Source organism: Cygnus olor, chromosome 2, assembly GCF_009769625.2.
Source record: "Cygnus olor isolate bCygOlo1 chromosome 2, bCygOlo1.pri.v2, whole genome shotgun sequence".
Classification (NCBI taxonomy): Eukaryota; Metazoa; Chordata; class Aves; order Anseriformes; family Anatidae; genus Cygnus; species Cygnus olor.
Genome location: NC_049170.1, coordinates 18,303,226 through 18,325,530, shown reverse-complemented (window position 1 = coordinate 18,325,530; position 22,305 = coordinate 18,303,226). Strand labels below are relative to the sequence as shown.

Genomic DNA, 22,305 nt, shown 5'->3' with positions numbered 1-22,305 from the left:
GAGTATCAACGCTGTCCTCTGATGAATAAAAACCTATTACACCCATGAAAAGTATACATTGGCCATTTCAGCATTTGAATGTATTAAAATTCATGGTTTTTCAGGGACATATATTGTGTAATGTACAGTTTTGTCTGTGACTCAGTCTTTTGTAAGAAAACTTTGTCAGTGCCTTCTCCTCAGAAACAGTGGCTAGTGCTCCATTCATTTTGTATGCTTTCTATGATGATTCCTTGGGGAATGAACAAACTCTTACAGTTTTTCACATTCTTTATTGAGATTTGCACTCACATCAGGATCACTGACATGAGCAAGAGATGAGCTACAAAATCCTTGTTCACCATTCTGTCTCTTTTCATATCCTTTTCTCATTTGCAGGATGGGAAACATGGTGCTGACAGCCACTGTCTATTTATACTCCTCTTTGAACTTTGCTCTTGGGCTCGCTCTTTCTCTTACCTGGCATTCTGATACTCATTTATTTTTTGCCCAGAACCCCTAGCTCTCATCAAAGACACTGAGAACCTCAGAAAACTGTTCTTCAGTTTTCCTGTACCAAAATGACACTTACATAGTTTAATGGTCTTTGTGCTAACAAACTACTCTTTTGGTTTGGACTGAAAATGTAGGCGTGGTGGCATTGCTCACCTGGAGCTGGTGGACTTAAGCCTTTCTTCAACCACAAGGCACTATCTCGTCTAGTACCATTAGGTACAACGTAGTGTTGATTGCAGATAGTCTGTGACCTCCAGATGCCTTTTTGTGACACATTTTTTTGATAGTGTTTTATATTTTGTACATGATGAACCACTACCTATCTCAAGATCTGTTTAGGTGATTTATTTGCTAGACAAATCTTAGTGGCTTTTCAAAGGGCTAATTCTGGGATCCCAGTGATTCCCATCTGGGTTTTTTCTATCATATGTCAGCCACAACCAGGTCTATTACCCAGCTAGTCCACCTTAAATAACAAGACCAATTATTCACTAGGGATATCGCAAACTCTCTTATTCCTGCCTCCATTTGGGTGTCTGTTTAAAATATCAGCGTTTCTCTATTAGGAAAAAAGTCACATATTTTAAAATTTGAGCGTAACAATTTCGTAGCTGGCTTGTTATTGTCCCTGCCTGCTGCTTGTTCCTCAGTGCTCCTGACTGCATTTGCCATTTGTCTGGGTGCAAAGGGTTTGCCAATTCCAACCACAGGAACCATGGAATGGCTAAACCACTTAGAATCATAGGATCATTCAGGTTGGAAAAGACCTTTGAGATCATCTAGTTCAACCTTTAACCTAAAGGTTGAAGTCCACCACTAAGCCATGCTACTAAATTCTACAGAAACCATATAGAACCAAAATCTGCTTTATTCAGAGGGTACAATCCAATCAGCATCACACAGCGCGAGTGGCACAACTGCCAGTTCCAGGCACTTTCTGCTAGATCTTCCTAAGGGGCAGTTTCCCACAAGCACATTCTTAAAAGGACTTGCTTAGGAGCTAAAATGCTTTGTATCTGTTAAACCTGCACCCCAGGGACTGTATAAACTTTCTGGAACAACCAAACCCATAACCTTTTAGACTCCGTCTGTAAGTCTTTCTATAAGAAAGAAGGTAGAACTTACAAACCGAGTCAGTGAACTTGGTAGTTGTTTTCTATACCTTGTTACTGGAAGCATAGTGATTATATTAAAGCCACTGACAGAGATCATCCTGCAAACCCAACTACTACTATTTATTCCAAATCCCAAAAGTGTTCCCTGTGTGGGTTCCTAACATCTATAATGAGTATACGATGGTCACAAATAGCATAATTGAGTGACCTAAAGGGTACTGAAAATCAAAATTAGAAAGGCAGATTTTGTACCTGTCTTCTCAGAAAGCAAGGAGCCTTTGAGCTTAGCTGTTTTCTAGCTCATTGCAGCCTGCGTGCAGGTCAAGCACAGTCGGATGTAGGAAGAACTGGCAGCCTGCCCTGCCCTGGAAAGCCTCAGGTCTGCCATCATGCATCTGCATTACCATGCAAAGTCACAACCATCAATGTCATTTACAAGACTTGTCAGAAGGAATACAGAAACCAAATGATGCATCCCAAGACTATTTTAAGTAAAAACACATTTTCTCCTCCCTTTTGTCTCTTCAGTTAGACTGTGCTAATTTCTTTTATCGTCTTCATGGTACATGAAGAAGAACATTTGAGCTGTTTTCTATATTCAGGAGTCCAAATCTGTTTCTTTTGTGATTAGCTCTTGTTCCATGCTTGTCACCAAGTCTGAATTTGGGTCAATATCTGACTATTAATTAGAAAGAAATTTTTTTAATTTCCCCCCTTTTTTTTCCTCCCTTTTTTTTTTTGAGGGGGTGTTATTTAGTTGTGAAGAAAAGTCACTGCCATGGCATTTCTTAGCACTCTGATATCTCTCTGTTTGGAGTATTTCTATTTAAGCAACTTCTCCTTAAAAATAATCACAGTTGTCCACACTTTTCTAATATGTATGTGACCTCAGAGGGGAGCTGGGACTCTTTCTGCTTGCTTCATCTTCACAGTTTTTACTGAGCTTCCAGCTTACTGTGTTTTCTACTAATTTTGTTGTCAGTAGGGTTTCATTGCTGTATGAGGTTAGATTATGTGGGTCTACAAGGATGATCTTTTACATTGGATTTTTGGTGAGAATCTCAATGTTTTTCATCAATCTGATAGCAAAAAAACTTTCCTCTTTCTTCCTGATTTATTTATTTATTTATTGAGATTAGCTCTCCTCTGTCTTTTGCAACACTCTTTCAGAACAGAAAAATTATTTTAATTTAGATTATCTTAAAATAGCCACATTATTCTAGTTTGGCTTTGAACCTTTGGCGACTAAGACTTTGACCACAAGTTAAATGGTCTGTGACATTATGTAAAACCTTTAATGACTGTGTTAGGACATGGATATACCAAGCCTTCGTTTTCATATTGAGGACAAGGTAGACTGACTTGCCAATGTTTAGATCCAGAGAACTCCACAAAGCCAGTTAAAATACAGCCCCAGTGTTAGTGTCCACAACAGCTACCGTTGGATGTTTTTTTGCTGATCGATGCAAAACTGGAGCGATTTAATGTTTAATTGAAGTTCATTCCCATGGTATCTGAATATCAGAAAAATTGTAGTTTTCCCTTTGAGTGAAGTACACTTAGAGTTTTAACTTTGTCTTCAGTATGACAATTGTGCTAGCAAAAATTCACAAAGCTGAGTGCTTTAAACTGCACTCTGAAATTTGTGTTTCAGCATACGTATAAATGATCTGCTACTCACGGGTGCTGAGTGCCTCACATTTCTCAGTGAAAGCATCAGCAGAGAGAAGTTTTAGGAGAAAATGTTTTCATCAAAAGCAAGCCAATACAAGGACAAATGTCTCCAAGCGGTTTCTGACCCAAACCCTGAGTATTACCTTTGGCTCATTTCCATCGTGCTGGGGAAGTCAACTGGCAGGTTAAGTTAATGAACAGGAAAAAAAGATTGCTGTGCTGCAAAAATAAGAGAAACAGCCTCCAGGTCATCTCCCTGTACCTGTTGGCATTCACTAGTTTATGATCAAGTATGCTTCTGTCACTTTTTTCATTATCTTATGGTGAACATGAGGCAACCCTTTACAGAATTCAGCTTGTCAAATGATGACACTTCCTCCTGTGCTTCTAAGAGGAAGCATAGAAGATGAGAGTTAGTGTTTCTTACAGTTCATTTTTTGAACTTGAACATTTCATTTCTGAATGACAAATAAACAAAATGGTTCATTACTTACTTACTCATATTTACTGAAGTTGTATGTTGCATTGATATATGTAACCTTGCAGGGGAGCGTGAGTTTTGCTTTGCCCTCGTCTTTAGAATGGATGATGGTGTTGTCCAATAATAAATTTTGAAAATAAAAATGAAAAGGTGTATTTTAATGGGCCCTGGAGATCAGAGTTTATGATACTTTGTGGAATATTCAGTCAAAGTTCTGAAGTTCATAGAACAAGTTACACAAAAAAGCTTCTAATCCGAGTATATTAGAGCATACTAAATCTTAAGGTCTCAGTAAAAAGCTTGTTGCAGAAAGCTTACTAAGAAAATATTAGTGACTGCTGAGTTTCTTCTATCCATCTATGCAACTGTATACTAACTACACAAAGATTACAGAATCACAGAACAGTTGAGATTGGCAAGGACCTCTGGAGGTCTTCTACTCCAACCCTCCTGCTCAGAACAGGCTCAGCTAAGAGCAGGTTACTCGGGGACATGTACAGTCAGGTTCTGAATATCTCCAAGGATGGAGACTCCACAGCTCTCTTGGCAACCTAGTGTTTGACCACATTCACAGAAAGTAAATTTTTTCTTATGTCTAAATGGAATTTAAGGGGTCTACAAGAAAGCTGGAGCAGGACTCTTTATCAGGGATTGTAGTGATAGGGCAAGGGGTAACAGCTTTAACCTGAAAGAGGGTAGATTTAGATTAGATATTAGGAAGAAATTCTTTACTGTAAAGGCAGTGAGGCACTGAAACGGCTTGTCTAGAGAAGCTGTGGATGCCACATCCCTGGAAGTGTTCAAAGCCAGGCTGGATGGGGCTTTGAGCAACCTGGTGTGGTGGGAGGTGTCGCTGCCCATGGCAGGGGGTTGGAACTGGGTGGTCTTTAAGATCCCTTCCCAGACAATTCTATGATTCTGTGAATTTCCTGTTGGTATTGCAGTTTGTGCTTATTGCCTCTTGTCCTGTCACAGGGCACCACTAAGAAGAGCCTGGTTCCATCTTCTTTAATCCCTCCCATCAGGCACTTATGCGCTTTGATAAGATCCCCCTGAGCCAGGATGAACAGTCCCATATGCTCAAGTCCTTTAATCATCTTACCGGCCCTTTGCTGGACTCCGATCCAGTATGTCCATGTCTCTCCTGTACTGGGAGCTCATGGCTGGACACAGCACTCTAGACGTGACAACAGTGCCAGGGATAGGACCACCTCCCTCAAATTGCTGGCCATACTCTGCCCAATATAGCCAAGGAGGCTGCTGGCCTTCTTTTCATTGAGGGCACACTGCTGGTTCATGGTCAGTTGGGCACCTGCCAATATCCCCAGGTCTTTTTCTGCAAAGCTGCATTCCAGCAAGTCAGAATGTACTGCTGCTTGGGGTTATTCTCTCCTAGGTGCAGGACATGGCATTTGTCTTTGTCGAACCTTGAGATTCCTGTTTGCTCATTTCTCCAGCCTGTTTTTGTCCCCCTAAATGGCAGCACAATCAATTGGTCTCTCAGCCACTCCTCCCAGCTTTGTGTCAACTACAGACTTGCTGATGGTGTGCTCTGCTCTGTTGTCCAGGTTGTTAAGGAAAAGGTTACAGTGCTGGCCATGGTATTGACTCCTGGGGTACACCAGTAGTGACTGGCCTCTACCTGGACTTCTTGATACTAATCACAGCCCTTTCAGCCTGGCAGTTGAACTCACTATTTAGCCCGTATTTAATCAGCTTGTCTATGAGGATGTTACAGAAAGCCTTCTTGAATCAAGACAAACAACATCCGCTGTTCTTCCCTCATCCAGCAAGATAGCCATCTCCTTGCAGAAGGCTATCAGGTTGATCAGGCACAATTTCATCTTCCTAAGTCTGTGCTAACTGCTCCCAATCACCTTCTGTTCCTTCTTGTGTTTGGAAATGGTGTCCAGGAGGATCTTTTTTTCTATCATCTTCCCAGGGATAAGGTTAAGTTAACCAGTCTGTATTCCCAGGGATCCTCCTTTTTGCCTTTCTTGAAGGACAGAGTGACATTTGCTTTTTTTCCAGTCCTTAGGAACCTCCTCCAGTCACCACAACCTTTTAAAGTATTGAGAGTGGCCTCACAATGACAACAGTGACATTCTGTCATGTTGCATGCATGGACTTCAGTATGTCTAGTTCGATTAAATATACCTTAACCTGATTCCTCTCCACCAAGGTTAAATCTTTCTTACTGTGGGCTTTCCCACTGGTCTTGGGCACCCGGGATTCCTCAAAGCAAGTCCTACTAGTAAAGACTGAGGCGAAGAAAGTGTTGAGTATTTCAGTCCTTTCCATGTCACCATCAGGTGTTTGCACTGTTCAGCAGTGGGCCTGCATTGTCCCTAGTCTTTTTGCTGCTGATACACCTGTACAAGTCTTTCTTGTTGCCCTTCATGTCCCTTGCCAGATTCAACTACAGATGGGTTTTGGCTTCCCTAATCCCATTGCTACATGCTCAAACAGTGTCTTTGTATTTTCCTTGGGTAACCTGGGTCCTTCTTCTATTTCTTGTACACTTCCTTTTTCTGAGTTTAGTCAGGAGCTCCTTGTTCATCCATGCAGGCCTCTTGCCACCTTTGCTTGATTTCCTGCACATTGATATGATACCTTCCTGAGCTTGGAGGAGCTTGAAATTTTGTCCCCATCTCTCAAGATCCTGAACTCCACCACTCATGGTCACTTCAGCAAAGGTTGTCCCTGACCTTCATGGACCCAGCAGTTCTTCCTTGTCTGTATGAGGTCCAGCAGAGTGCCTTCCTTCCTTGGCTCCTCAGTCGCCTGTGTCAAGAAGTTATCAGCGTGTTCCAGAGACATCCTAGATTGGCTAGGCCCTCATATGTTGCCCTTCGAGCAGGTCGCTGAAGACTCCATGAAGACCAGGACTTGCAAACACAAGGCTTCCCCCAGTTGTCTGAAGAAGGCCTCATCTACTTCTTCCTGATTAGGCGGTCTGTAGCAGATACCCCCTAAAGTGTCACCCACATTGGTGTTCCTGACCCATAAGCTCTGTTCTGAGTCATCAGCAGTCATTTTTAAGGACACCATTAACAATGGCTACTTCAGGAAGCAGTTCTAGCTGTTGAGGCACATTCCTAGCAGTATGGTATTATACAGGGCCGGGAAGGCACCAAGTGAGGTTGTTGAGTGTGGGGGGTCGCCCACAGCATGTATTTCTCAATACATGCAGTATATCTAATTGTTCTCACAAATTTTAAATCCAGAGAGACATTCAGAAACTATTTTACAAGAAGCTGTAGCTTCCTCAGAAGTGCTCGTGATTGACCTAATTAGCATTTTCTTCTGATTGCCACACATATTTACACATACTGAGAGTAAACATAGTTGAATGAGCACTTACCTGGCAATACAACGTGGAAGTTTATGAAAAGAACAAATTTATTCAGATACTGCTGATACTATACAGTGATTCTGGACTACAGTTCTTTGAATTTCCCTTAATTAGATGTTGTATTTACATGAACCTGTTGTGGTTTAACCCCAGCAGGCAGCTCAGCACCATGCAACCTCTTGCTCACTTCTGTCCAAGTGGAATGATAGGGGAGAAAATCAAAAACATAAAAGTGCAAGAACTCATGGGTTGAGATAAAGACAGTTCACCCAGTAAAGCAAAAGCTGCGCACGAGCAGAGCAGAAGAAGGAATCCAGTCGCTGCTTCCCACCGGCAGGCAGGTGTCAGCTGCTCCCAGCAGAGCTGGGCCCATCACGTGTAGCGGTTCTTTGGGAAGACAAACTCCATCACCCCGAATGTCCCCCCCTTCCTCCTTCTTTCCCCCAGCTGTTACTGCTGAGCATGCCACCGTGTGGTGTGAGACACCCCTTTGGCCAGCCTGGGTCACCCGTCCTGGCTGTGTCCCCTCCCAGCTGGCAGGGCAGCAGCTAAAAACACCCGTGCGTGATTACCAGTATTTTATTAAAAAATCCAAAACAGAGCATCATATGAGTCTCTATGAAGAAAATTAACTCTATCCTAGCCAAAACTAAAACAGAAACATTGGAAAAAGAACATCCATAGTGTAATTTATCTCCTCCAGTGTGTGAATGTAACTGATCTGCTTAAATAACGATAGTGGCAGTCAGTAACATGCTGGATTCATAGAGAAATAACGTATGGAAAAGCACAGGGATATTCTGCACTGCTGTGTGCTGTGCTGCTTGCACAAGCCAAGCTGAGGCTAATCAGAGCAGAAGATTCCATCCCTCTTCAACAGTTTATCAGATGTCTATTTTATACAGCTGGGGCTTTTTAGTTGCTGTTTTTTTGTTTAGTTATTTGTTCCTTTATTTTAGTATTATAAACAGAAGAGATGCATTCTTCTCATTCTTCTGTATGACTTTGGACAGATTTTCTTTTTTGCTTTAGCTAAGAAACTGCTGTGCACATGCTGATGTTCATTTCTTACACAGTCATCGCTCTACTTGTTCTTCTACCAGTAGGAGTTTTTCAAATACTGGAGTGTGAATGAGGGTGGGTCTAAAAAATTCTATTTTGGTCTGTTTGCCTGTACTGTAGAATTTCCTTTTTTCTAATGTTCCTAGTGAATGCTAAAAGGGAAGCATGAATAAGTTGGGCAATATGGCAGGGAATTTATGTGAGTAGCAGCTTGGCTACCAGCTAATGTCTGTTTGTCCCCTGCATCATCAGCATTCAGAAGAAAAGAGTGGTTTTGAAATAATTAAGGCTTGGAACCTTATTTCATTGTTGCTTTTGAGACATGGGGAATTTACAAATGTAAAATAAGAAGACTACAAATGGAAGGGGAGGGCTGCAGGTAGGGCTGCAACATTTAGAGCCAAATATTTACACCTTTATGTTGAAGCAGATTTACATCTGATGTTGTTCCTGCATCTTAAGTATCACCTATAATCCTAGGAACTGCACATGAAGCTGCTGCAGGAGCCTTTGGCATTTAACTTACGTGTTGGGCTTTTTATTCTATATGAGGTCACTGCTCCTCCATGCCAGCAACTGGGCTCTTCCTCTCCCTGCTGTGGGAGATGCTTAACACAGACAAGAAACTCAAAACCCAGCTGGACAAGGTCCTGAGTAACCTGCTGTAGTGGATGCAGCCTCAGTCATGAAGGTTGGATTAGACAATTTCTTAACCTCTCCCTTCACACCTCAGCTATTCTGGCATCCTGTGAATTAATCGACCAGAGCAAAAATAACTCCCCAGAGGCCTGATGGGCTTTTGTACTCTTGCCAGTATTTTCATTCCCTTCAGTGTAATCTACTTGCAGAGGACTGTTTTTAATAATAACAATATTTTATCACATGGAAATTTTATCCAAAGAAGTTAGCATTGTTTACGGTCTTGGTTTCCATTGGTGGTGACTCTGCTGTATCTCATGACAGGTGGAGATGTTCCCAATTTAATCTGTTGTAAGAATGGTTTGAATCTTATCTTTTGCAGACAAGCTGAAGAATAAACTTTCCTTTCAAATACACATGAAGGTCTTGGCCATGATACCTGCATGCACAGACCACAAGATAAAGTTAATATTTATTCTACAAGTGGAAGGAGAACATAGTGCTGATAAAGAGCTTCATTTTCAATAGAGTTGATATAAAACACTGCTGCCTGTCAATCATATTATAAAATGGTTAACATTGATTTTATTAAAGTGAGCACAAAACCCTCAACAAATATTTTCTAAGTATTACAGATGTGTTTCTTTTGACAGTTTTTGACCAACTCCCTCCTCAGGCTTTTCTATACCACATTCCATTAATCTCTGTCAGCTTTACACCGTATAATAATCCTGCTATTTGGATTTGAGAAGGAAATTGTGTCCAGTGGGTGTGATTACTCATTCTTATGCCTCAAAGTATCTAGTAAAATATAGTAGGACAGGCTCTTTTTGTTACATCTGGACTGTTTAACTGCCTGCCGTTGTTGTGAATGTATGTAAATGAGAGCAGAGCACAAAGGCTGGGCCTTTTAATGTGTTGTCAGGCCTCCTTCTCAGTGTCCTCATTGTGGTTTAAAAGAAATGCTGTTTTGGGTTGTTCTTGTTCGTGGTTACTTAACTGAGAGCTGACATATAAGAACTTTGCATGACTAACTTATATGGGCTAGTAGGAAAAGAGATTTTTTCCAGATATTAACTGTATTAATTTGTGAGAAAAGCATGAATCTTGGAAGTTGCGCTCATGTAAACCTCATTAACGTCAGCTGGAAATCAGGAACTTTTCTTCTTCGGAAAACCAGGTTTCCATATCTGCATTTGATTAACACTGAAGCAATAAAATTGGGAGGATGTCGTGATGAAAAATGTGAACATTTTTAGGGCTTTAGTTGGATGTGTAAAGGTGAGCGTGCTCCTGGCCATCCAACATGGAAGCAGCTCTGTGAGCCTCTCTCAGCCAGTTCAAAGTAACTTCCAGCCCTGAAACATTTTGAGAGAAGGAAAGAGAAAGGAAAAAACTATGCTCCAAAAGATAATAGGAGGGCATAAAAAATGCTGATGGGTATGAAGATGGGAGAAGTTCCTGTCCTTTCAGTTGCTGATGTTTGCTTCCTGCATCTTTAATAATGGATTGTCATTTTTAAGTGGTGCCTATTAACATAATTTCAGAGACGAAAATGAAACAAGTGCTTGCAAGTCATGTGAAGAGATAGTTTGGTGCCAAACGGTGCTCTGCACAGTGCTTTAGTGAGCACTCCACAGACACAGCACCTCTCCAGCTCTCTTTCTTTCCACTGGAACTTTTTTGAAGGCAACATACTTAAAACCAAATGTGTTAATGCCAAATCCAGGCAAAGCGAACTTGATCCTTTGTTTTGCTGTTGCCAGCTTTTCATCTTAGAGAGACAGTTTATTTTGAAAAATATTTCTCTTGAACATCCTCCAACAATGCAGTTAAACCAACAGTCAGCTACAGCTTTGACTCCACACACCTTCTCTACAGGAACCTCCTCCAAAAAGGCAATGGGAAGACTCAGAAAACTAAGGTTCTCTCTGACCAGCCAAGGCTTTTTTAAATGAAAAAAATAAAAAAAAAAAATCAAGACAGCTAGATAAATAAGACCAGAAAGAGCAGTGTTTATACCTAATTTTTCACTTGTGTCCTGTGTCCTTGTGGGGAGGTCTAGATATGATCCAACTTAGTGAGTTTTGAACTTGCACCAAGCTCTCCACAGTTTTCAGTGGTTCTTGGAATTTTTTTTTACAGGCTCCCAGGTCTACTCCATCTCTCCTGCTGTCACCCCCTGCTGTCTTTCAGGTCTCTTCCCGAGCTTGCTCAGCAGTTCATTGACAGACAATGAGCAATGTCATTTCCATCAGAGAAGTCTACTGACCTCAACATTTCCTAAATAATTGTATGTTTAGTATCTTACGTGTAAAACTGACACCAGGTATGACATACAGCATGAAGATCCTCAAGAAAGTTGCACCAGCTTGAGAAGCTGTCTAAGGAGAAAATAATTCAGCTCCTAAGGGGAAATTAATTTTCATCTCCACCTGCAAGAAGAGTTTTCAGAGAAGTCATTTGGTCACTGATGACAAACCCAGACTCGGACTCTGTGATTAGATCTTGGAAGTCAACTGGTTTGTTCCTTTAGAGCAGGGATGGGAAACCTTCTCATTGCTGGGGCTGGGGATGCTTCAAACACCTCTACTGGTCTGCACATTAGTGGGTTCCCAGCGATGGTAGCCAGTAACTGCCCCAGTCCATGTGAAACGGAGAGAGAGCCACATCTGGCCTTCAGGCTGTGGGATCTCAGATCCTGCACTGGAAAAATTCATAACAGAATCACACAATATTATTGTAAAAGCACTATTAAAAGTTTTTAATGTTGTTAAAGTAGCTAGTAAGATGGAGGAGATCACATAAAAGGAAATTTGATTTTCTGGTGCTTTAGTATAGAAACTTGCTATGTAATTAGAGATAAAAACTCAGTAAATTAATGAGATCTTTTTATTGAAAACTTTTTTCAATCCACAGTGTAGCACACATGAACTAATAGTTTCAAGAAAGATAGTTAGAAGCCACATGTTCAATGGGATACAAAGGGGAAAACAATGAAGCCTCCATCTATGAACAGTAAGATATTTCATTTATGAAATTATGGTTACGTTGTTTTCTTCCATTGCTGTGCACTGCTCAAAAAGTAAAGGATACAGTGATCTGTAAATATGCTATTAATATATAGGTCAGTCTTCACAATAAAGCACTGCTAGGAGAGTGAATTGTAATTCACTCAAATCTGCTAGATTTTTGTTTACTGTTTTTTGAAGCTGTGCATTCTTCTTATATATTACTTTAATAAAATAATCAAATAGGTTAAATTCATAAGAGTGGTGAAACATGTAGTGCATTTCTTGATTGCTAAACCGTCTAGTCCTGTTGAAAATCTCGTTTTGTTTTTCTTAAAACAGCAATTCTTCCAATTGTGCAAATGGATCACAGGATCTATTGTCATTAGCTTAAAAGGAAGGAGGTATTTTGCTTTTGTGACCACATTCGAAATGTTGAAAAAGTACTGTCTTTTTTAAGTTGGGCTTATCATTCTCTAATCAGAAGTGCAGTGCTTGACAGTGAACTAAGAAGGAGCAGAAAGGAAAGAAGGTCTTTCTGGATCAAGCCATGTAACCACCCCCAAATTTACTTTGGTCTGGATTTGGGTTTTATCCATGGCAAGACTTTTGCTATCTGTAGTGTGCCTATCTAAGAACTAAAATGCAAGCTTTGACATAGAGTTTTGATCAGCTACCTTATTGTCGGTCACTAGAAAACGCCTCTGACATTCAGAGAGGTTGCTGAAATTGTCCATGAGTGTTTTCAGCAGGAGAGAGTGCCTGTGTGGAGCAGCACTAACAAGGAAGGGGATTTGTGTCGTCCCCACTGCTTTTACGCATCAGCCTTTGTTAAAGCAAACATTGTCAGCCTGGAGCGGGAGGGGAGTTGGCTTTGTAAGTTCAACTCCACTACACCCTGTGAAGCAAATTTTGTAATGAAAGTCTTGAGAATGTGCTTGACCTGTTGTAGGAGAGGATTACTGGGAGGCAGTGCTTGAATGTGTTTTCACAGCGTAAGCTTCCTGATAAATAGTGACTTTGAGATCTTTGCTGCTGCCTATTCTGAAAGTCTTTGATAGGGGTAAAGGACTGAATGGCTTTAGATTTACAAAAAGTTAATCATCGCTTGATGATTTTTAAGAAGCAAATAATTAGCTTAGCCAAAGCTTGTATAGCCTGAAGGATTTATAATCTTTAGACTGAAGTCCTAGCAGCAGGAGTCTTAACGATATATGAATTAAGGTTTCTGCCACAGAATCACCTCAAATTTGAATGAAGAAGAGCTCAACAGGGTTGGTTTGCTTATGGAGAAAAATGTCTGAGGAGCTGACCTCATTTTTAACAAGCGATGGATATAATTATTTAAACGTATCTACCAGGAGGAAATTATTGAAATGGTTCTGTTAACCATTTGGTAGCAGATTCAGGGAGAGGCGGTGTTATGCCTATCCCAACATCCTGGGTTTTCAGCATTTTAGGAGTCTCACATAGGATTCTGTGGTCACGAGCTCTTGATTTTGGTGCCCCGAAAGTAACTGTGTGACATAACCTTAAACATGAGTAACTGGCAAACAGGAGACATGCCACTGCTAGTTGTCTGGGGTCAGAGAGATGGGCCCTTATAGCATACATAGTCACCATCACAGTGCTCTGCAGGAGCTCTGCGTGGTCAGGGCTTGACAGCAGAGGGTCAGACACTTCCCTGGCATTCTGCAGTTCTGCTAATCTCAGCAGGATTCCTGGGGGCATTAGTGCATTAAGTGGTTTATTAGAAGAGATAATTAGCACAAAGCAGCTGGGGATTTCGTAAATAAGAAGACTTGGTCTGCGTCACTGAAGCCTGGTTACGTGACATGGCACATCCCCAGTGAAGCCTTCTTACTTCTCAGCTCCCCAGTGCTTGGCGCATCCACCAGGATGGGCAAGTCCAGCTAAGGAATTGCCACGGCTGATGGGACCTACCTGAATGGTGATATAAACAAAAGCACTTCCAAAAGCAACACGCACACACAGTTTCAGTGCCTCCTGGCATGGGAGCCAGCAGCCAAGCAGAACAGGTGCGCGCAGCAGGGCAGTGAGCTGGGGAGCGAGGAGGCACAGGGGAACAACAAGCACCAGATGATCTGTCAAAGGACTCCAGCTACAATCCCTGGAATCAGCCACAGACAGACAAAACTTTCTGATCTGTTCTGCCAGGAAACTGAGCTTTCCTCAGGTGGGAATTTAGACTTGCAGGTAAAAGAAGAAAAAAAAGCGTATGTACGGCACAAAAAGTGTTAGAATCTGGGGTACATTTAAAGAAACCACAGATCATTCAGTGTGCTCATTCCAGGCTTACCCACATACTGACAGACAAAAGCTACTTCAACTCAATACATTTTCATCAAAGCAAGTCATATTTTTAGACTCTTTCTGTATTATTAAATATAATTTAATATATATATTTTTTTTATAAACATAATTTATGACCTTCCTCATCCTGGTCAAACTCTTGGAAATTATGGCAGCACAGTTTATCTCCTATATATTGATCGAGCACTGGGACTTTCATCAAAGCACTGGAGAATGACCTTTATAACATTTTAGTGGCACATTATATATTTAGTCCAGTCTTCCTCCATATGGTATGAATATGACTATTTTTAAAGGTACAGTGAGATACATATAGTATTAAAACTAATCTAGGAAAGTATTATATTGAGTATGTTAGCATTATGCCATGACCTATGGGTCTTTGCTGTGCTTACTAATGGTAGTTTTTAGCAGGCACTGAAATAAAATACATTTTTAACTCATCTTCACATTCCTGCACAGCTATGATTTCTAGCCATACATCTGAAGTATTTGTATTACATTAATTTCCTGTAATAGAAAATAACTTTAAAACTCTGTGGAAAGTATCAAGGAAACTATACTATCAAATCACAGTTTTTAAGGTAAATATAATTTGTTAAGGAAAAAAAGATATCACTGTTTCCCTGATCACCCTGTACCCAAGACTATTCCATCAGTAACTTGTAAATGTACTGTCAGGATGTCCTCAAATATTCATTAATCACATAGGATGTAAACTCTCAGAAGTATTCATACACCCAAATAATTGCCAAAGTTATTTTTCTAATTTGTGTACCTTTTCACTGGTCAGGACATGATGATGAAAAAAGAGTAGATTTATATTAGACATTAGAAAGAACTTATTTACTGTGAGGGTGGTGAGGCACTGGCGCAGGCTGCCCAGAGAAGCTGTGGATGCCCCATCCCTGAAGGTGCTCAAGGCCAGGCTGGATGGGGCTTTGGGCAACCTGGTGTGGTGGGAGGTGTCCCTGCCCATGGCAGGGGGTTGTAGCTGGATGATCTTTAAGGTCCCTTCCAACCAGATTCTGTGATTCTATGTGTATGATGCTGGTCTTGCCATGCCATTTTCACGCTGTTGACATGACACAGCTCTCAGCCCAGGTTGCTCAGGTTTAGGATGGCCAGATTAAATAAAGCAAAAAATCATCCTGATTTCATTGAGTTTATTCCATGCTGGACTTCCCGCCTATTTTTTGCTAAGGCCTTGAGAAATTACTTGGGAAGTAAGTAAGACAAGACTGATTTGGAGACTTTGAGCTGAGATGTGTTTGAGAAAGCTGTTTATTTGGATCTCTTAGCAAGATTTTATCCTTTATAGCCAAGAGACAGTAACTTGTGGTATGAGTGCATCTAAATACAAATTGTGAGGTCTTGGGCCCTCAGTGTTGATGCTCTTTCTTCAGTCATCTTCCTTGATGTAGAAAAAAAACCCACACTCAGTATTTGTGTGTGTGCATGTATGTGTCAAGTGTGAGGTGTGATTTTTCTTTGTATTGGCACGGTGCCGTACATGGGCTGTAGGTACCTCTTCTCTGATTTCAGTAGGATCACATCGGTTTGCAAGCTCTAAGTAACTAGTCTCATGTTCACTGTTACTCCAGAAGAAACAGATAAGATGTAATCCCTCTCCCATAGGAAGTCAATATACTGCATAAGAGCTCTTGACCCTTAATCTTTCTGATGTAGCTTTCATATCACAATAAAAATCATCAGTCTGGAACAGAACAGTTTGACAGGATGACTCAGTAAAGCCACAAAATGACACATACTAGAAATAAAAAGCAAACAAACCGTGCCAGGTCACTGCTGTCAAAGCAGGACCCTTCACCTGTTGTTCCTTCCACTTACAGAGTCAGCTCATAGTGTGAGGACCATGTTTTCTGTTCACAGGGTGAATTATTGATATGACCTGAAAATTTAGTATGATCTTATTTATTTTCTAAGATTATACATTACGTCTCAGGACATACTTTTTGCAGCAGCAGCCACATGCTTTGGCTGCAGTCCCTAAGCTGATGATCCCAGCTGGATCTGTGAACCAGGGTGCTCTGTCCTTTCATTTCTGATCACTTCTCCTCCTGTATTCTGGGCTACCCTTTCCTCTCTGCTCTCAGTATTTGCAATCAAGACCCCACCTTGTCCAGCTGTATAGAGCCAGGCCAAAAAAGAAAAAAAAATCCCAAACCCTCAGACCATATAGCTTAGGTGGTGCAGGCGGTAGAGTTGGGGGTTACCTTCAGTAGTTTCCAGACAGTTCATTCAGCCTGAACTGTCTTCTTACTCTGTTAAAAGGACAGCTATTGCATACTGGCTTTAATGCTGGCTGTAGCTGTCTGTAGGTCAAAGCTTTGCTTAAAGGCAGCTTTTAATGTCTTCCAGCAAAGTAGGTAGAGCACATCACAGTGTGATGTCTGATCTGCCTGTAAACAGAGCGGACGACATTTCACTGAAAATGATGATTGGATTATTCAACAGCAGTGCATAAAAGTGCATTGCGTGTGCTGAACAGCTTTAGCTGGGTAAAGAGCTAGAAGATGCTGAGGAGGATGGTTACATTTCCTCTTCTGCCTTAGATCAGAGGCAATACCTCTCAAACAGTGCCAAAAGCTTCTCACGACCAGGTGTTTTGGGGCATAGACAGGACAGGAGGAGGAGTTTTTTTCAGTTGGTATTCCTTTACTTGATACCCATGATTAAACATCAATTTGTTCAGGAATTTGAATCCAGGGCTACATATATATTCATAAATTAAGTAGCATCCGAAAACATTCCTGGGTGCTGGAACTCCATCATCTGGGCATATTTAATTTCTTAATATAGGTGTAGCCCAGAAGCTCTATATCTTACCTCCCTGTGAGAAATAGATACAGTGAGAAAAAGGATGACTGAGTATTGTCTACCAAGAACTCAGGGCAGAGATTTGAACCACCTTTCTGATGGAGAGCACCAGTCATCAGACAACACACAGTTCCTAGGCAATTTGGTCTCATATCACAGCAGTTAAACTTTCATGGTAAACTTAGATAGTATATGAGTCAGAGGTACAGGAAGGAGGATGGTGCTCCAGCCTGGTGAGTAGGGATGTTTTCAGGAGGGGAACCTCCTGGGTACGTCTCTGCTTTAATACAGGCTCAGTAACATGTAGGGGAGACTGAGGATGTGTCTGTCAGTGATGAGGTGGTGAGCAAAGTGGGTTTGGATTCGCATTGCCACAGGAAGACGAGGGAATTGCAACACTGGACCTCATGTTCTGGTTGAGCACTTTCATGCCTCAGCCTTTGGAAGGGAGATTTTCAACATCGCAAGTCTAACACAGCTTTTCTGACAGCTCTTCAGAAAAATATATATTTTTTTTTAAATAAATTAGAGGTTAGGTTACATGTAGGCCTATGTTTTGAAGATATAAATGGCAGTGGTGATGGATGTCTGTTTTTGTGAAAAAGATGAGGGAAAAAAAGAAATGCAAATTGGAGGGGTTTTTGACTGCTTTACTGCAGAATGTTATTTGTTTCACTCTACTTAGATCAATAAGTAGACAGGATACCCCACTCCCCATGAAAGATGTTTCACAGTCAGCAGTTAATGAGCTAGTACTGGAAAAAAATTTAATGAGTCCAGGCTTGTTTATGTCCAGAAAAAGTTCACAGTTCAGTAGAATCACCCAGAATTGCCTTTGGAGAGCCAAAATACAAAGAAAAGAAAACTGTATTGCTGTTCTCACATAGTTTGTGTGATTTCTCTAATTCTTAAAGCTTCATAAACATGTGTGGTAAGGTTTTTCTCAAATGGCAAACAATAGCAGTGAAAAGATGGTGTGTCCGATTTCATCACAAAAAGAGTATCTTTTTCCTTCCTTCCTTCCAAGAAGCTAAGTATCGATTGTCATTCACAACGTGGAGGAGGAAAACCTTTGCTCATACTGAATTTTAATGTTCTAAAAAATGAACATTTCCTGGCACTGCCTGGAACAACGGTGCTGTGGCCGATAGAGGCAGAAGGAAATTGTCTGCCTCGCCTCTGTGGAATATTCTGCCTATCCTTCCTGAAGTCTTTGGGAACCTGCTTCAGATATAAAACACTTAGCATCTGGGAAGGGAGAGGAGAACATCATTTACACGTGGAAGGATCAAAACCTGTGACTCCCTGCGGAGTGACTGTTGGGAGGGAAACAGCTGAATAATGTTGAACATATTCAGATCTCTGGCTTCACCTAACGCACACTGTGAAGGCTGTGTTTGTAGTCAAATGCTGATTCATTTTTATGGATGTGGAAAAGACTTTGTGCTTTTGCCTTTAAAGGCACTGCGTTATTGTTTGTCTGAGAGGCAGTGCCAGTTGCTTCTGCTTCCTTTTAGACAAAAATAAGCATGAATATTAAACTGGAGTGTGATTTTTTTTGCTGAAAGTGCAGGCCTGGCCATGAAATGATTTGGGATCTGGCTGAGGAGCTTGGTACACTGCAAATATTTGAGGGTTTTTAAAAACTCAACTTTATTAAAAAATTAAAGTTTCCTAAACCTCAGTGATAATTAGTCCCATGTGGATATCAAGAGTATTCAGTGGTCATGCTCACACTCAGGAATCTAGAACTGGAGTGGCTTTGAGGACAAAATCACTGAAAGAGTCCACCCCTCACTTTGAAAGTACCTTCCACGGTTACCTCTACAAGGAACAGGATGTTGTCTTGTAAGCATCAAAGTCTATGGGAAGAATATCAAATAGGGGGATTGTATGATTTGGGATGAGCAGACAGACAGCATCATAACAAAATAAAATCTCACACATGGTTGCTGTTTTATGGATATGACCTTCCCTTTTTCAAAGACAGAAGTCTTCCACTGGGAGCTGGAAGGTAGAAAATAGCCTGACAACACAGCATGTGAATGCATGTCTCTAGCATAAGTATAGCTAATATTTTCTATTAGTGCTCTGTAGCACTCTCTGGGCAGCAATCAGTTCCATTTAAATATGATGAATATGAAAGTAATAATGTTTCAAATTTTACTCTTGTACATACTGTCAAGGGAGAGAATGTTGATATATTTTTTAATAGTCTGATAGTGAAATAAAATGAGAATCTAATTCCTGCAACACAGTTAGTTCTCTTTTTAATTCTGCCATGTCTGAATTTTTCAGGGTTTTGAAGGTATTCCTGTCCCGAACTGCTCAGCGTATTCCATACATGACAGGTGGGAGAGTGATGAGGATGCTGGCTGTAATTCTCCTGGTAGTCTTTTGGTTCCTCGTTGGCTGGACTTCTGCAATAACCCAAAATTTGGAGAGAAACATTCCACTCATTGGCCAAGGGCAAACATCTGACCACCTGATCTTCAATATGTGCCTCTTAGACCGCTGGGATTACATGATGGCTGTTGGTATGTTCATTTTCTAGCTTACCCTCTAATGTCTAAAATAAGGTTTAGTTGCCTTTTCTTTACACTTTCCTTCTTGTAGAATATCTTAAAGCTTTATCAGGTTGCATAACATCACTTGAAAAACATCGAGGATAATGAAATATTGGCATATATGGTTTTTAAATGGTCTGAGAAGTATAATTAAAATATAGTGAGAATTTTATAACTTTCAAAGGTTTGTAACTTGGATTGTAGTAACAAAGTGATTGGTGCTCAAGAACTGTCATATTTGAAGGCAGAATGTATCTAGCTATTCTACGCTATTACACATGAGAAATTGTGGCAGGAATAACAAAGGCTTTGTGCTTCTGCACCACAGAACTGGACAGAGCTGTCATGTGAAGAGGAGAACTTGCTAGAGCACTCTTTCATAACTGCACAGAAATTAATATTAAAGTAACAAGAATAGGAAATGCCCATCAAACTTCCCAACTTAACATATTTGCTAGATGTGCCATCAGTGCTTGGGATAGGTAAGAGCTAAAAAATGCCACCCTGCAGAACTCTGTCATACCAAGGAGAAAAATAATACATTTTTGTTTCCTTTATTTTAAAAGTGGTTTCCCCATGCCAGGGTTCAGTTATACAATGTAACATACCCTTTCTTGGTGGCTGGACAGCTTCAGAGCATCTGTGCCTAGAGCCCTTGTTTCCAGTACTACATAGGTGTGCCACCCACCGTCTCAAATATGTCCGTGTTTTGAAATCTGAAGTAAAAACTTAACTTTCTGCCCTTTCCTTGTCTCCCCTTGTCTGTCCCACTGACAGAGCTCTGCTGGTGAGGATGAGGGAGAGGTAATGGGGTGTCCTCCTTGTGAGAGCGAAGGTGAGAAGGATAGAAGCAGCCTGTGGATATTAGGGGTATTTTCTCTGAGAGTACTGTACAGAAGGCCAGTGCATAGTAACACAGCCATTTTAAAGGACAAACCACTGCTTCCGGCTTCACCAAGGACTTTCCATGGGTCTAAGCTGCCCTGTCCCTTCTCATCTCTGTGCTCTGCTCTTCCCTCCTTCATGTAAGATCTCTCAGGCACACTGCTACCTCATTTGTGAGCGTACTCATGGGTAAACCACACAGAGATGAGTATAAATGAGTACATCTTGAAATGTGTCTCAATCTGGGTCCTTTTGTAGGTGTCTACTGATAAAATATAGCTATGCTTTGCTATAATGCAACAGTATAATCACCAGAGATGTTGTAAAATTAATAACGAAAGAGAATTAAATGTAGAGCATGATGTCATCTGCACTGAGCTATTTTGGATGAAAATTTTACTGCATTTCACAGCCAGTAATACAGTGTAATATTATTAAAACTTTGATACCAGTGGTTGTTGCATAATGGCAAACAAATGTTTTTATTCTCTTGATCTTACAGCTGTGCTAGTAAACTGAATAACAACTCAGATCTTAATGGCTAAATATTACCAATAGTCCCCTGTTGTAAGAAATGATGTAAATTGCTGTCTGCCTAGTGTTGGAAATAACAGACATTGGTTTTTAAGACTTACTTACACCTAGAGGGGGTTTTAATTTTTTTTTTTTTTTTCAAAATACACCCAGGGGTAGTAGAGGCAAAACTGTTTCTCAAGCCTGAACAAATTTGGATAGAACTTCTTTTGTTCTGTCATTTTGCCTTCTCATGCAAACTACCTTATAAGCAGAGTTACATTTGTGCAAGTCTTCAGTAAACTGTGGAATCACATGAGTGATGCCAGGATTTGTACAGCTACAGGTCTGTACTGACTTGTGTGTCTATACACATATCTGTGCATGTGCACTTTAAGGTGTTTATTGTTAACAGCAGTCTGAAAGGCTTACAGACAGTAGTATCTACTTACAAAACCAGATATTTCATATCAAAGAGATGTCAGGAGAAATACACATAATACAAAACCCCTCTTATTCCTGTAATTGACCGGGAGCAGCCTTGCAAAAGATTCTGTTACAAATTAATTGATAGATTATGATATTTCATTTAAAATACCAAACTAAAAATGCTGGATGGTAATTTATGAGAGGTTTGTTATTTCATTTAATTTAGCCAGGCATAAGATTTGTTACAAAACTATTGAATATTTTGGAATATATGCCAAATACCAATTCCAATACCTCACTGTTTCAATCTGCTGTCAATGTCTCACTGAAATGTGGAGAGGGAATTTTCAAGGTCACAGATTAGTGAAGTGAGAATTAACAAGGCTCTGTTAGAAAGTCATAATGAGATGAAGCCTTTATGCTACCAGAGATTATTGGAGTTAGGATTTATGATGCATTTTCCATACTAATCACACTACTTAGGCTCCATCTCAAGAGACTTTTATGGCAGTGAATGTTTTATATTTACATTTCCATTAAGTTTGAGAGGATGCTCTCTTTGAGTGAAGTAAGGACTTAGACATAAATGTTGTCACCATTTCTAACATTGCCCTCTGTGCTTTGTGATATGCTGATGAGAGAAATTGGCATTCAGTAAATGCTTGTTTTATCTATGTAATATAATGTAAGTTAGTATGCATTTCCTCGAGGTTGGATACTTGTGGGTATTTTATTTGTCACTTGCCTAGATTCTTTTATTTCCTTTGTATTTGTTTGTGCATCACTTTAGAGGCTGTGGCATCTGTCTCATTGACAAGCTGTGGCAGCATGGATCACAACCTGAGACTTTAGAGAAGGACCTGAGGGCCTGAAAAAGCTCATCCACAAAGCTTTTCTGTTATGG

At 40.6% G+C, this 22,305-nt stretch overlaps 1 protein-coding gene across 2 annotated transcripts in view; it reads left to right on the top strand.

Annotated features, from left to right (window-relative positions):
* The window catches only part of GPR158 (G protein-coupled receptor 158), a 196,289-nt gene that overhangs the window by 154,070 nt on the left and 19,914 nt on the right, over positions 1 to 22,305 (top strand). For both annotated transcript variants that reach the window (XM_040548547.1, XM_040548546.1), the window contains exon 7: positions 19,306 to 19,544. In XM_040548547.1, coding sequence (XP_040404481.1) covers positions 19,306 to 19,544 — 239 coding nt within the window. The remainder of the gene's footprint in view (positions 1 to 19,305; positions 19,545 to 22,305) is intronic.